The sequence below is a fragment of the Primulina tabacum genome, chromosome 15, assembly GCF_025594145.1.
Source record: "Primulina tabacum isolate GXHZ01 chromosome 15, ASM2559414v2, whole genome shotgun sequence".
Classification (NCBI taxonomy): Eukaryota; Viridiplantae; Streptophyta; class Magnoliopsida; order Lamiales; family Gesneriaceae; genus Primulina; species Primulina tabacum.
The window spans coordinates 34,982,314-34,998,153 of NC_134564.1; the positions used below are offsets into that span (position 1 = coordinate 34,982,314).

The 15,840-nt window shown below is 32.7% G+C and overlaps 3 protein-coding genes across 4 annotated transcripts; 2 read left to right on the forward strand and 1 right to left on the reverse strand.

The window, feature by feature from the left end:
- Positions 1-269: 269 nt before the first annotated feature.
- LOC142526444 (methyltransferase-like protein 2) lies at positions 270-4,813 on the forward strand. 2 transcript variants are annotated; one of them, XM_075630852.1, is made up of 10 exons: positions 270-740; positions 834-966; positions 1,743-1,873; positions 2,360-2,393; positions 2,960-3,035; positions 3,388-3,565; positions 3,648-3,737; positions 3,812-3,911; positions 4,107-4,340; positions 4,712-4,813. In XM_075630852.1, exons 1-9 carry the CDS (start codon positions 438-440, stop codon positions 4,265-4,267), a joined length of 1,206 nt encoding a protein of 401 aa, XP_075486967.1. In that variant the 5' UTR covers positions 270-437; the 3' UTR covers positions 4,268-4,340; positions 4,712-4,813. The 2 variants fall into 2 exon arrangements, with proteins under 2 accessions (XP_075486967.1, XP_075486966.1); XM_075630851.1 differs by having other exon boundaries at positions 277-740; positions 834-1,044.
- Positions 4,814-6,318: 1,505 nt separating this feature from the next.
- Positions 6,319-7,284, forward strand: LOC142526446 (uncharacterized). Its single transcript, XM_075630853.1, has 2 exons — positions 6,319-6,512; positions 6,608-7,284. The coding sequence occupies exons 1-2, from the start codon at positions 6,335-6,337 to the stop codon at positions 7,198-7,200; spliced, it is 771 nt and encodes a 256-aa protein (XP_075486968.1). The 5' UTR covers positions 6,319-6,334; the 3' UTR covers positions 7,201-7,284.
- A 6,335-nt stretch (positions 7,285-13,619) lies between these two features.
- On the reverse strand, positions 13,620-14,713 carry LOC142526922 (VQ motif-containing protein 4-like). Its single transcript, XM_075631588.1, has one exon. It carries the CDS (start codon positions 14,611-14,613, stop codon positions 13,891-13,893), a length of 723 nt encoding a protein of 240 aa, XP_075487703.1. The 5' UTR covers positions 14,614-14,713; the 3' UTR covers positions 13,620-13,890.
- Between the last annotated feature and the right edge of the window lie 1,127 nt (positions 14,714-15,840).

A 15,840-nucleotide genomic window follows, 5' to 3' on the forward strand; every position in this document is an offset into this window, starting at 1 on the left:
TAATAGTGGACTATAGTGGGTTACAGACTAGGGCTGACCAAAACTAGATCGTCCGGACATATTTTATTTCTTTCGAGATTTGATTTTTATTTAAGATAATCACTCTTTTTTTTTGAATAACGCTTTAAAATATGGTTGTATATACCGAGTTAGATTTGTTTGTTTGATTGGTTAAATTAAACGGAGAGAATTGATTGAGAAAATGCCATGCTCCAAATTTTTAAAAATAAATTATAAATAATCGCGATATGGTTTTTTAAGGCGTTGGATTGTTTTTATGGGGCTAGCTATCAAAGAATTTGTGGGCCATGGAAATTTTTGTCGGGCCCTTGAATCTTCAATTTTGGGCCGTTCTGAGTCCACTACGACCCATTTCTTTTTAGTTCTCTCAACGACTCGTCCTCCGATTTCCCCGACAACGAAAGCCTGCCGTGAGTATGGCCTACGCCGAAGCCGAGGCCGTCCATCAGATATCCCTCTTCGTTAATTCAGGCATTTACCGGTTCGGTGACTCCAACGTGGTTTTCATAGACCCCGTTCGGGTACTGAACCGGTCCTACACGCGGTTTAACGTTTCGCCGTCCGCTTACTACTCCCGCTTCTTTCAGTCCTCGAGTCACTCAATTGTGAACGACGATGTTGCTTCATCTTGTGCTAAAAAACGAAAACGCAGCAAAAATTTGAAGAAAAAATTACACGAGCTCAATTCACGTGAACAAATCGCTGATCAACGTCATCAGGTGTCATTTTCGTGCGGGAATTCTGTTAATGTTGAAAGCCTAAAAATTTTATGTTGCTGAATTTTCTTTTCCTTTTTTTCCGATTTATTCAAGGAAGTCAGGCTAGTTTTGGTCAATGCACATGATACATTGCTTGAAGCGGGTCTGCTGTTGGAAATGATGAGGAATTTGAGGAATGATGGGAGCAGTGGTTTGAAGGGTGATGTAGATCCGAATTCTTCAAACAGTGAGCTTGATTTTGTCTATTTGGGGAGCCTTTGGCAGAAGCAATTTTATGAGATTGTTCTTAATGTTGGTGTAGATGGTAATACAGTTGGAAACGGACGTTTGGTTTTACTTGATCCTATTAAACGTTTTAGTGATCGATTTCTAATAGTTTTGACATTTAGACCATTCAGTATCTGAAATGTGGAAAAAAACAGTATTCCATATAAATTTGCTGAAAATAAAATCCCATCTTTTATTTGCTAATTGAATTAAATCTTTTATAAAATGTATGTCTTGGTTGCGTGAAATCAGGACATCTTATGTTATTTTCATAATGTCAATTATAAAGGCTGATGGAATAATGCTATAGGATTACATATGGTAATCAAGAAAAAGCATATCTTAGTCTCAGCATCAACTGCTGCACAAATTGTTTAGATCCAACAAATACTTGGGTTGGGTCAGTTGCTTTATCATAGTCCATTTTCGAGAAGTTTTTTGCAAAGAGGGAAATCCCAAAGCTGCAATTTTAACTGGATCCTTCACATTCTTGATTTAATAAAAAGTAGATATGAAAAGGGGATAGTTTGAAGCTCTGTTTGTTTGGCTTTTGTCTTTTTTTTTGTATGTGTGAGCTAGATGTGTCATGTATCATAAAACTAGCAAATTTTTGTATCAGTTCGGTCTGTTGGTCTGTTGATTTTTTTCAATTATTGAAGCTCCCTATAGCAGGGTTTTAAGTTTTTTGCCAGTTTTATATTCTTTATGGAGCTGTACTATCCTTCTCATGCGCAGGTGTTGAATCATGTGATAAAAGCATCCATCCTGTATTTGACAACTTTGTTGCCAATGAAGGGAGTAATGAGATGGAGGCTGAAATATTTGACCGCAAGTTTATCTTGCCAAAAAAAAGTTGCTTTTTAATGGTAGGAGGTTGCAACATTTCTCGACTTCTTTTTTGTCCTAATATTTAACTGTGAATAGAAAGGTTAACATTATTGCAAAACATATTTTATTATTTACACATCTCTCCACGAAGTCATTGTGTCTTACTAAACTTTTCACCATTTCTCTAAATACTTTATTATCATATTATATTCTCCCAAATTAAACCATTTTAAAATAATTTTATCTAGCCATTTCGTTAATGATTCAACACATGTAGTAACAATTTTATTTTCTCAATCATAACAGAAGATACATCTCATTTCTGGAAACTCCTTCAAGATTTCCAAATTAAAACCAATTATTGCATTAGGTTTCACTCGTTCTGTTATCAACATCCACATGTTCGAGTTTTTTTCCCTGTTGAAGTAGATACTATTTTTTGAATAGTCAGTTTCTTGTTTTAATGATTTTCCTCCAATTTGCTATTCTGACACTCTTAATGCCATAATTCTCTCATGTGGAAGTCGGATGTTGGGCAGATTCAGAACCTTGTTCCAGGTAATTCTCTGTTTTGTTCTTGCTCTTGTGCAAAGTGACGTATAATAAGTTTTCTATCATAGCTTTGTCAAAAAGCAAGTAATATTTCTGGGAAGATGCAAAACCACATTTCGTCAATTCCAACATGCATTCCTGTCTGGGAAATAAGATTTTAACGTGCATGAGTATGCAATTCCAACTTTGGCAGTACTTCACTGTTTTTCTTGTTTTGCAGTAACAGCAAAATTTATTACCTCCTATTAGTTGTGTCCAATTATGCTATAGCAGAATGGGTACATCTACATCCCGTAGTGGATATAAAACATGTGTAATTTTGGAGATGCTTCTGTAGTGTCTGAGGAGGTAGATTTAATTTCTGTAAAGTGAAGTTTATCTGATTTTTTATCCACGAGAATGAGTATTAAATATCGAAGACCTAGTTATAGTTGCTTGGGAATTTTAGAGAGGCATTTCCATTCAAACATATGCGTTTTGTTTTCATGCTATATTTATTACAGTAGAGCTATGAAAACTTGAGTTGAATGCTTCCGAGCAAAGCTGGATTGCTGACCCTGATTTTGTTGCAGCTGAAGCTGATTGTGGCTTTAATTTGATAGTTATCGATCCACCATGGGAGAATAGTAGTGCACATCAGAAACTTAAGTAAGTTAACGATGAAGTTATTAAATCTGCTGAAGCACGAGAAAGTCCGGCACTCCTGCTCAAATTTCTTCTGAATTTATACCTAGCGCCCAAAAAATTCAAGGAAGCGAATATATAGTGTACATAACTTTTTTTCCCATATATGCTTAAATGCGATATTTGGTATTTGAGAGGTCATTACTTCATGAACCAATTTAAATGGACTGTTTTGCTTGTAGGACTGTAGCAGAGGATTAATACAAGATTCTGTATACCTCTTATTTTATGGTTGCTTGAAAATTAGTTTTCGCTTTGATATCATCCTGATATTTTTCTTCGTTTCAGTTAATTTTATTTTTTCTCATGACTGCAGGTACAAAACTTTGCCTAATCGATACTTTTTATCTATTCCAATTAAAAAACTTACTCATAAAGTTGGAGCTTTGGTGGCTCTATGGGTAACCAATAGGGAGAAATTGCGGACTTTTGTTGAGAATGAATTATTTCCTAAATGGGGTGTTCAGTATGCAGCAACTTTTTTCTGGCTGAAGGTAGCATTAGGGTTGTTGACTGCATCAGCATTTATCATAAGTCAATTTGTTTTAATGCATTCAACCTGTTTCGATTTGATAGGTGAAAGCAGATGGGTCATTGATTGGTGAACTGGATCTCTTTCATCACAGACCATACGAGTGCCTCCTTCTTGGTTTTAGTCACGGGGAGGTAATTTTCACTATTTAAATCGTATTCTTATTTTATTAGATGCTCAATATCGACGCTGACCCTACTTCGCTCAGGATTCCAATTCTGAACATCTTCTGAGACCAATACATATACCAAATAATCAAGTATTCATCAGCATTCCAGGAGATTATTCAAGGAAACCCCCAATCGGAGGTATCTTTGTACCCATCTAGCCAAAGAATTTCCACAATTTTGCTTTTGGTTACATTGCAGATTTCCCGTCGTGGCAAGTGCTATACTGAATCTTGTGTACATGTTTACCCTGATGATAAATTATACGATAACACCAATGTATTCATATTAATTTTGATGCCACTTGTTTTTATTTTCATCCCGCTGCACCAAAAGAGTTGTTGGTGGACTACGTCCCAGGGTGCAAACCTGCTCGCTGCTTAGAACTGTTCTCCAGAGAGATGTTATCGGGCTGGACTTCTTGGGGTAACGAACCCCTCCGTTTTCAAGATGCAAAATTCTTTGTGAGCAGAAGGATAGCAGATGGTGAATACTAGATGAAATGGTTCCCTGCAGTATAAATTTCCGATCCTAAAGCAACTCTTGGAATCCTCGTGGCCATTTCCTGAAGTAAGTCTTATCCTAATCCTTCCTGGATATTTTTTTCTCACACACAGGCACACGTGCAAGCACACACACAAGCATACTCGAATCCATTACCATCAAGATTGCGGATTTAAGATGCTTATCAACTTACCAAAAACAGCATTAACATATTGGTAAGACGAATATGCTCATACGGAAAACAAATTGAAGTAAAAGCTCTCAAACATTTATTTCGGCCTAAATAATGTGTTTTTTTTTTTTTTGTGCCACAGAGCAGATATTTATGACACTATCACTTTTTTAATCTTAAGGGTTCATGCACAAAAGGGAAAGAGTGTTTCATCAAATTCATGTTATGCTTTGATTTACGTGTTTGATTTTCCTAATGTTTCCAGCCTGGAGTATTGGGCTTTGGAGATTCTTGTTTTGTTGCGGGAACGATGCCAAACTCTGGAATGATCACGGCGTCGGTGCAATGTGGTGACTCGCTGCTCTCTTTGTATTTCTCTAAAGTCCCTAGTTTTATCCGTCATTGTAGAATCAATTTTACCTGAATTATGAAGAAAACAAACTGGTTAAATCTATTTCATGCCTACTGATCGACCAAGACCTTTTTTGTGTCAACTGTAGATACCATCATCTATGATTCCCCTCAGAGTCTCGGTGCTTCTGCGAGGCAATCAGACATCAAATCGAGTAAGTTTTCAATTCATCCATCTTCTCCTTCAGATTAAAGCTTGTAGCTCCAGTCATCTGTGGCACAAGGGAGGGTATGTGATGACACCCCTGTATGTTATGTACACTTGAATGAACCGGAAAAATCTCCTGTAAAATATATTTTGGAGTAACTTATTTTCTTTGGAACCTTCGCTCGCTTCAACTCTTAGTTGCTTGGATGACGATCAAAGAGATTTTCTCATTTTTATGCGTAAATTTTTTAAAAAAAATCCAAGTTTTATTGCTCAATTTTTTAAAATTTTTTTTAGGAACTTGCATCAACTGAATATACTTTATTTATCTTGTAATCTTTGAAAGGTTAATTTTTAAAGTGCATCTGTGCGTGGTACAAAATGATGCATGTCACGTGGCGCAACAGATTATCTAGGCTTGTCCGAAAATGAACTCGCCAGCTCATAAAATGTAACAATCGTCTTGAATCACATCGAATCGTGCAAAATGTTCCTGCTTCCCCTACAGAAGAAGATCAAGGGTCATGAATTAAATATTAGTTAAATAATAATAATAATAATAATAATTTCACAATTTTCTCTATAAATTGTCCCATATTTATGAAGAAACAAAATCTTCTCATTTCTGGCTGGTTGGTAATTTTTTTAATTTTGATATTTAGGTTTAAAATTAATGAATTTTAAATTTCAATATAAATTCATAATGTATGTATGCTTGGGGGAAAAATATTATCTAAATATTTCAAATTTCATTTTTTTCTTGAATATTTTGTTCATACTTCAAAATTTTTAAGAGTATATCTCTTGTGAAACAGTCTCACGAATCTTTATTTGTGAGATGGGTCAACCATACAGATATTCATAATAAAAAGTAATATTTTTCATGGATAACTCAAATAAGAGATCTGTCTAATAAAATACGACATACAAGATCGTTTCACACAAGTTTTTGCCAATTTTTAAAGCTACACGTTGTTTCAAGAAACTAACGAATTTTCAAACATTTTAATTTTTTTTAAAAATGTAACCTAAATTAATTTTGAAATTATCCTGCAGGCTCCAACGGGGTTCATACCATTCAAGTGCCAGGTACTCTCCAGTTCAATATTTTGCTTACCGTTTAGTCCATTCATGTACGCCACGTGTTTAACTCCTCTCCTACATGCAACGGTAAACTCTATAGTCTTCGCCTCTATAAAGTCCCATTTCCTCCTCACCATTCTCCATCGATCCTTTCAATCAATACCTCTTCGATTCAGTTTAAGAATTCATTCTGTTTCTTTGGAAAAACCCATAAACTCTTGTCCGCCGTTGGTTGATTGTTAAGCCATGGCTAGTGATCTGCTTTGTGTTCTCTCTTCTCTTGCGTTGATCTTTGCGTGTCTTAGTCAATCCTCGCAAGCTTATCAATTCATTGTTGGAGGCAAAGATGGTTGGGTTTTAAACCCTTCTGAAAGTTACAGTCAGTGGGCTGGAAGGAACAGATTCAGTGTTAATGACACTCTCTGTAAGTTATCGAAATCTGATTAGATTTTCAGTGGTTACGAGCATATTTATTCGTTGAAATGATTGTTTCTTGTTTTTTGTCTTCTATATCTGCAGTGTTCAGGTATCAGAACGGATCGGATTCGGTGCTGGTGGTGAACAAAGGTGATTATGACAACTGCAACATCGGAAATCCGATACTGAAAATGGACGATGGAAATTCAGTCTTCAAATTTGATCGATCCGGGCCTTTCTACTTCATCACCGGAACCAAAGAGAACTGCGACAAAGGCCAGAAGCTAGTTACAGTCGTCTTGGCCGTTAGAAGCCCCCCAACACCGCCAAACGCCGCCCCGCCAACACCAAACGGATCATCAACTCCACCGGTCATCTCACCATCGTCTCCACCGTCTGAGACGTCTCCTTCCCCATCTGCATCACCTAATCAGTCACCTTCACCGTCAAACCAAGTCTCCAGCCCCCCACCTTCAGCTTCATCCCCGGAGGCAAACCTGTCGCCACCTTCAACCACGACACCGGGATCTCCGGGTACTACTGTTCCGGGTACAGGGAACACTCCGGCGGGCGGTAATACACCCCCGGGTCCCGGTTCATTTGCGGCCCCGGCGTACAGTCCGAAAGTTGTCTTGGTGCTGGCCGTTTCGGTTGTGCTGAGTTTTAGCTTGGGTGGCTTTGTAACGTCACCTTGATTGTCTTTTGTTCGTCTCCGAATTTCTCAGTCTTTTTATTTAATTTGATTTAATTTATAAAAGTAAATTGGGTGGTGTTCTTTAGTTATGTTTGTAATTTATTATTGGTGGTTGATTTGGAATTCAATTGGGATATTTATTTCCTATGTCATTATTGTATTTCACAAAAAATAATAATTGCTGCTCCATTCAAATGCTTCCCATTGTGTGAAAAGTAGGTATCTTGTGAGACAATCGCACGAATCTTTATCTGTAAGATGGGTCAACTCTAATGATATTCACAATAAAAAGTAATACTATTAGCATAAAAAATATTATTTTTTATGAATGACCCAAATAAGAGATCCATTTCACAAAATACGATCCATGAGATCGTCTCACACAAGTTTTTGCATTGTCTAAAAACCAAATACGAGGCAGTTCCATGTGGAATCATTCATGAATTTAATCATGATACACACTTTTTATTTTGGAAACTTACAGTCACTTTCTTTCGTATGTAACACAATAGTATATAAATTATGGATTTGGATCATCTATCATCTCGTTACATTTGACAATTTTTCAAATTTATGTGATGTTTATCAGATAATCAACTGATCATCTCGTATAAAAAGTGCACAACATTATTTGTATTTTCAATCACATCAAAGGATCCAAATGCTATAAATTATTGGCATGTAAATTACACTTAACAAGTTTATATAATAGCTCAAAGTTGGAATGATGTTTGTATTTATTATTTCAATTGGTTGCAACCACGTATTAACACTTCATTTATCCATCTTTCCTTGAAGAATATGTTTACAAAATGTAGTTTTTTTATTGAGAAAAAAGAATTTAAATAATAAATGATAACGTTTGCATTTATTATTTGAAAATATAGGCGAGTCATATTAATGAGATAATACATGCGCTGGACACCACCCTAAGGAATGTTTTATGTTCATCTACACGTGTGGAGTCTATAGAAAAAACCAATGGATAGAATAGTAATGAATTATTACATATCAAGACCGTATTTTTATGAGTCAAGAATTAGATATCAAGACCGTATTTTGAGTTGGGTCCTAATTTTTTTAAAATATATATTATGTATTTTGAGTTGGTGTCTCACTCAAATTAAAAAAATTTGGCTCAATATTAAATAAAAAGAATATCAGTTGGAATATTTTTCTGTTATAATTGATCAAACTTGGTCTTTTTTTCAAGTTCAATTTGAATCATTTAAACAATATTAAGATACTTTTAAATATTTTTTTGAGTATAGAGAGTTTTTAATTAGTTTGATAAAGAAACATATGGAGTTTTAACAATTTGAATATGTCACGATATTTGAGAAACTGAAAGGTTTGTTTTCAAATCTTATATTTTCTTTGAGATTTTGTTAATTATATCAGTACTAATTGTATCAATAGAAAGAAATTTATCGAAGTTAAAATTAATAAACGCTTATTTTTTGATTAAAAAATATCAAAAGATAGACTAAATAAGTTAGGTATATTGTCGATTGACAAAAATTATCCGACAACTGGATTATACAGATTTGATAAAAAAAATTCCTCTCTAAAACAATTACAAATAGTTTTTATGTAATTATTTTTAGTATTTGTTGATTTGTCATCAATAAAATATTGTTTATAGTGATTGTTTCACGCTAAAAAAAAATGCCCGATTGAAGATGGTCCAAGGGCTAAATAGTTTGGTGATACAAATATGTACAATTGTGGGTGCATAGGCTATACCATTTCAATGAAAAAAAAACTATCATGAAATTGCTTAATGACTCAATTTTGTTAGGCGGTCTCTTATCTGTGACCTAGTTTATTTTTAATAAAAAATATTATTTTTCATTATAGATATAGATCAAATTAATCTGTCACTAATATAAATATGTGAAATCATGTATTACATAAGAGATGGTAAAGAGACTCACATTTTATACATTGTTTTCTTGTGCGGACATGTGAGAATCACAAATAGAAATTTTAATTAAGCCACTAGCCCACTCCTATTTCAATACACAAATGATTAGTTTGGTACATGGAATAAGAGAGTGATTGATAAATAATCATTCTTATCCTATATTTGGTATCTTTTTAGAAAGCTCATGATAATATCATGAGCCCGTGATAAATAATTTTATATAGAGATAAAATATCAATTTTATGAGATATGATAATTTTAATATAATGATAAAAACACCACAAAACTGCCCTCAATATATAAAAATCTTAAATCCTATTATTCTCTCATTTCACTTGTAGGTAAAAATTAAAATCAAATAAATATTTTTATTTTATTTTATATATTATATAATATGATAATTATATAAATGAACTCGATAAAATTATAAAATGATTTGTATAAATCTCAATAAAATTATTAGTATCACTCGATTAACCTTAAAAATTTATATTTGACTTGACTCACAAAATTAAGGGCTCAATTATCATATTATATAATATATAAAATTAGGTATAAAAAAATCATGCAAGCACCGTCGGCGCATGAACATATAAGAAATATGAACTCAAGCAACAATTTTGAAATTATAAAATTTATTATGATAAAGTTAATTTTGTCATTATAATCTAATATATAAATTTAATCACTCTTATTAAAATCATATCAAACGTTAAATATAATATCATACATCTTATTTATCATTAACTTATCTTTATATTATATATCACATATTTATCCTATCATGTATATCAAACTATGCCTAAATTAACTACTGACAAAAACCAAATGATAATTAAAAAAAAACTATTTTATTTAATTTCAAATTTTAATGCAAGTTGAGGGTTTTATTTTAAAATATTGTTTCATGAATAACACGACGTAAATATCGTAATTCATGCTATAGCTTCGAAATTTCTTCTGCTGATGTTCTAAATTTTTTATTTAATTTATTATCGATATAGTTTTTATTTTTCCTTATTCCATCTGTCTTACCTTTCTTGCCTGGTTTTGTTAGAACCAATTATTCATTTACAGCGAGTATAGACGTGTAAGCAAATTAGCATATATTTAACACGGAGTAATTTAATGGTTTAATAATACTTTTTTAATTACTAAATTAATAAACATAAGTCCACTCTGTTATATTATATTTTGTTTTGTTTAAATAATTTGTGAAACTTCCAAGTTGAAATTTCTTGATTCCTATTTTACTTATTTTAAAATTAAAATTTTAATTATTTCAAAATCTTCTGATAAATATTTATTGTAATAGCATGTTAAGTTAATTTTTTGGGTACTATATTTTATGACCTCCTCAATTTTATTTGAAATAATTCGAGTAGATCACTGTTTTAAATAAATAGTCGACCAAAGTTAAAAAACAAAATATTCTCTTTATTTTTTTCTTGGATTTATAGTTTTATGAATCTCCCTATAGTTCAATCACTTTGAATATTAAAAGATAATCTTAAATTGGATTTGCGGTATAATGATTAATTAAAAATATTATCGAGTTTAATAATTGTGATGATGAAAACTACATTTTATTTTAAATTTTTTGGAGTAAACGTGTTCTCCCGAATAATTTGACAAAATTCAGATCGGCAATAGACGATAGGCACCTCAACATTAGCAAATAAGATTTGTGTTTTACTAATTATGATTTTTAAATCAATTATTTTAAAGTAGTTTTTGAGAAGCAAGATAACTTGTGCTTGTACATTTAGGCGACAATAATAAATTTGTACTTGCTAAATTGTTTAAGTAGGTCTTTTATGAGACGGTCTCGCGAATATTTATCTGTGAGACGGATCAACCCTATCGATATTCATAATAAAAAAATAATATTTTTAAAATAAAAAGTAATATTTTTTCATGGATGACACAAATAAAATATGTCTCACAAAATACGATCCGGTAAGACCGTATCACACAATTTTTTGTCAAATTTTGTTTTTCATTTTACATAACTAATTCTATCGTATTGCAAATACAAAATTGTTGCTTTCTTTTTTCCACTTTTTTTTTCAGGACAAAAACTTGTGTGAGACGGATCTCTTATTTGGTCATCCATGAAAATGTATTATTTTTTATGCTAAGATATTACTTTTTATTGTGAATATCGGTAGGATTGACCCGTCTCACTGATAAAGATTCGTGAGACCGTCTCACAAGAAACCTACTCTTTTTCCAGACGTGAGAATCCATACCCGGCTATAACTTATTTCTTGTCGATAGCAATAAAAAATTATTTGGCTTCAAAATATCTAATTTATTGTTGACCTTATTCAAATTTTAGACCGCCAGTGTCACACAATATATATATATATATATATATATATAAGGGTTTTTTAAAAAAACATACAAATCTAAAAGTACCTCATTTGATTAACCTCAAATATTATATGACCAAATAGCACGTCTCTTGTCATATAAATATGTATATGTAGGATGGATTGATCTAATTCATATTTATAAAATTAATAATATCTCAACAGCTAAGTCGGATCAAAGACACATTATAAAATTAACTTTTTAAAATATCTAATATTAATTTTTTGAAAGATTGTTTGATGAGTTACGTGACGGACCTAATGACGATACTTGAAGTCTAATCAAACTTGGTGTTGTCCCGTCTGGAGCAATAAATTTTATATTATATAAGTAAAATCATAATTCAAGTACAAAACACGAGCCCAGCGGATCAATATTTAATATGGATTTAGTGGGCCTCTAAAGAAGTGGTGCGTGCGTGGGCACTCTTTCTAAACTAGGGATGACAATGGCACGGATTTGTCATCCCTATTCTCATCCTCGAATTCCATCTCCACCTCATATCAGTCATGATCTCCACTTTTTCGGGTTAGAAGAATCTTCAAAAATATTAATATGGCAAGATGATGATGGATTCGGAAATTTTCTCAAACCAAAACTTTTTATTATCTATTATTATTAGTGATAATTTTAATATTAATATCCATAATAATAATAATATTTTTAATATTTTATTATTTAATATTTTAAAAAATAATATTATTATATTATTTATATTAATAATACTATTATTTTATTATTAATATTATTTTCGGAGCGGATTCGGAGATGAGGATAATAATCTCACACACGTCCCGAACTACATCAGGGATTTTAAAAAAAATCCCCGAATCCGAAAAAATCGAGGATCCTTATCTTTGTTTCAGGGTTTTTCCTGTGGGGCTCCAAACTCGTGGAAAAAGTTGTGATCCATATTCTAAATTCTATATGACCAAATCGCCATATATAATTTGGTTTAAGATATCTTTTTATTTTTTACTTTATTTGTAAGTCAATTTTCAAATATTTAAATAAAATAAAGATCAAATAAATGTTAAAAAAAATTTAAAATGGTGAGAGGAAGTAGGAAAATCGCACTAACCTCCCCTATGAAAATTTTGAGTTGGTTAAAATTTAATGTGAAATATAAACTCATATAACCTCAAGTTTGTAATTGTAAAATAGATACTAAATTTAAGGTGATTAATATTCAATAAGATAACATATATTTAAAACAATTAAAGACATGATATTTAACTATTAAGAAGTGGAGCACTAAACTTTTTAAAAAAATAAAATTTTTGTCGGGTACTAAGAAAACCCCAACATCACTCTGAAATTAACAAAATTCGGTCCGTGTCTACATTTTTTTAATACTACAGATTAATTGGGTCGGTAGGGTACTTAATACCAAAAGAATGTTCACCCCTAATGCTAACAACATAATCTAATATAACAAGTAAATAAAATCGTACTTGGCTAATTGTCAAAACTTAGAACATGAAAATCCCAGTGAATTAAACGCCTATTGATATTTTACAAGTATTTTATTCAATTTTTAGGGGATTTGTATGCAATTTTTTCGAGATAAAGTACATGTTAAGACAGATTTCATTCTGTTTTTTTTTTTGTAAAAAAAAATGTGACAAGCCTCGATTTTTTTTAATATGATATACATTGTAAGACGCATAAAATCGGGTGGGGACCAATGTTACCCGACCCGAATGCCCATACCTAAATTATTAGAGGTTGGGAGTTAATATAAAGAAGTGGGCCGTGTAACAAATATGAACCTTCTTTATCAATAAAGCCCAAGATGATATAGGCTTGTCTGGTCCCCAAATGTTGACCCAATTATTAGAAAATAGACCGTGTTATTTTTCGCAAGTCTAATTTTAATTTAATCAGTCGCTATCCAAGTATAAACAAAATTAGTGGTTTTTCAAGTACAATTTGACTCAAATTTTATAGTTATTTGATTGTGTTTATAAATAGCATTTCTTGGTCCAATCCAATCACCAATACGAAAACCGAAGACAAAATAAGAAAATTGTGACCAATTAAATTTTTTTTAAAATAAAAATTGTATTTTTTCTTTCTTTAAAGAAATAAGATTTCTAAATTTAAAGAGATTGTTATTAAATTGACTCGTGAAGTACAGAATAAGTGAATACGAATTTGATCCTACATCAACAACTACGGTTTGATTATGGATCGATGTGACATTTAGTAAGGAATCGTGAAGGTGGAAATGTCGGCTTGGAATTCAGCAATGGGACGATGAAAGTCGTTTCCTTTTTCTCTTTGTAATCATAGAACAGAAGAGAGATAAAAATGAAAGATGAAATTGTACAAATGGAGAATGATCCCTCCCTTGAATAAAATTTTCGAATTCAACAATATTTTCGCTTACGAAGAGGAACCCGATACTCGCGGTGAGGTCACCGGAAAAAGAGGCAGAAGCTGAGGCTCGGCGTTGCCGGGGGCCGTCCTCGGCGACGGGTGAAAGTAGAATTTCTTCTCAGATATTGCCTTTTCCTCTTCCAACGAATTCTCGATCGAGGAGGGTGAGGCTCTGCTCAGGTTATCCTCGTTCAATGGCGTAGCCGGGCTGAGAACCAGCGCCGGAAAGTCAAGGATACTCGGGGATAAAATCTCGGGCTTCCTCGGCGAAAAGTTGGAGTTTTGAGAGAAACCCGACATCAGTGTGTTGATCATGAGCCCGTTCTTCAGGCTGTTTCTGCGCTCGTAGAGCTTAAAGCCTTGCTTCTTCTGAGCGGTGCTTCTGATAGGCGGTATGCTGCTGTTGCTGACGCCACCGCCTCGGGGGACGGCAGCGGTCGAAGTTGGATCCTTTTTGGATGCTTGTTTAGCTGTTTCCGAGGAACCAGTGAGCATCTGCACGACCTGTTTGAAGGACGAAGTGTCCGCTTGTACGAAAGTGGTAGGATATGGATTGGATTCGTTAGATCTGGAAATGTGGTTTGGATTAGGGGTGAACGGCGGGGTGGCGACAAACATCACCGACGCCGCATTACTGGTGGTGCAGCCGCCGCCGCCATTGCTGTGGGGAGAGGTGGTGGGAGATGGGTTGAGTTCTCTTTCTTCAATTCTCGGAGAGTTGATGTCCATAATTGGTAATAAATGAAGCAGAGACACACAAAGGGAAAAAGGTTTGGGAGGAGAAGAAGCGATGAATGAGTGAAAAGAAATGGGAATGGGGAGAGGTGCTCTTTTATTACACATTAAATATGCCAAAATTTAAATTTAAATTTAAATTTTATATAAATATATGTCCAAACCAAATGACGAAACCTTCAAAGCAAACGACGGAACTGATTCGTGGTTGTTTCAATATAAAATTAATTCAAAATTTTATTTTAGAGCTTATATATTTAAAAAAAACACAGGTTATCCCCTTTTTTTGTTGTCAAGTTGTGAAGTCTTTCATGCACCCAACCTTCTTTTTCCTCCACGATACGTGACTTGTTTTTTTATCTTATTTTTCTTTGTTCCATTCTTGCTTCGTGGTAGGGTTATAGCCTTATAGGGATCCATTGGTCAATTTACACCCTTTTTTGTAATTTCCTATTTTATTAGAAAATAACATAATTATGACCATTTAGTATATCCAGTTTATATATATCTATATATATACAAACAATGAATGTTTATAAATTTTAACTTAAATAACTAAATCGGTAAGATTACAATCCAAGACTTCTCGGATTTTGGAGCTTCTTCTTTAAAACTAACAAGATAAATAAGATTCTGAAAGTAAAAATATTAAACAAGAAAGAATGGTTTTTCCATGTGGTGATGGGAAAGTGGGAGCTTTCAAGTTGAACTCGTTGAGTTGAGAACGTCTCTGATTGGGATTGAAATTGAAAATTTCACTTATGAGAATAAACATAGACGGTTTGATATAAACTTTGGGTAAAAACTTAGGTATCATTTTGATTTGTGAGATATAATGATAAAGGATATATGATATGGTGATAATAAATCAATAGATGTATATGTGTGTGTGTGTGTGTGTGTGTGTGTGTATATATATATATATATATATATATATATATATATATTTAAAAAAATTGAGACAAACAGTGGTAAAAACAAGTATTTATAATCAGTTAATGTCTTCTTCTTCTTTTACATGGAACAATGTCTAAGAATAGGTTGAATATAAGTTATTTCACATGGCATCACTTAAATATCATATTATGGATCGAATCAAAAAGACATGAAATACAACAATTTTTGTATAATAAAAGTTAAACATAAAAAATATTGGATCGAATAGAAGAGACCTGAAATTTAACTCTTTGTATTTAATAAAAGTTAGGCTTAAAAATATTG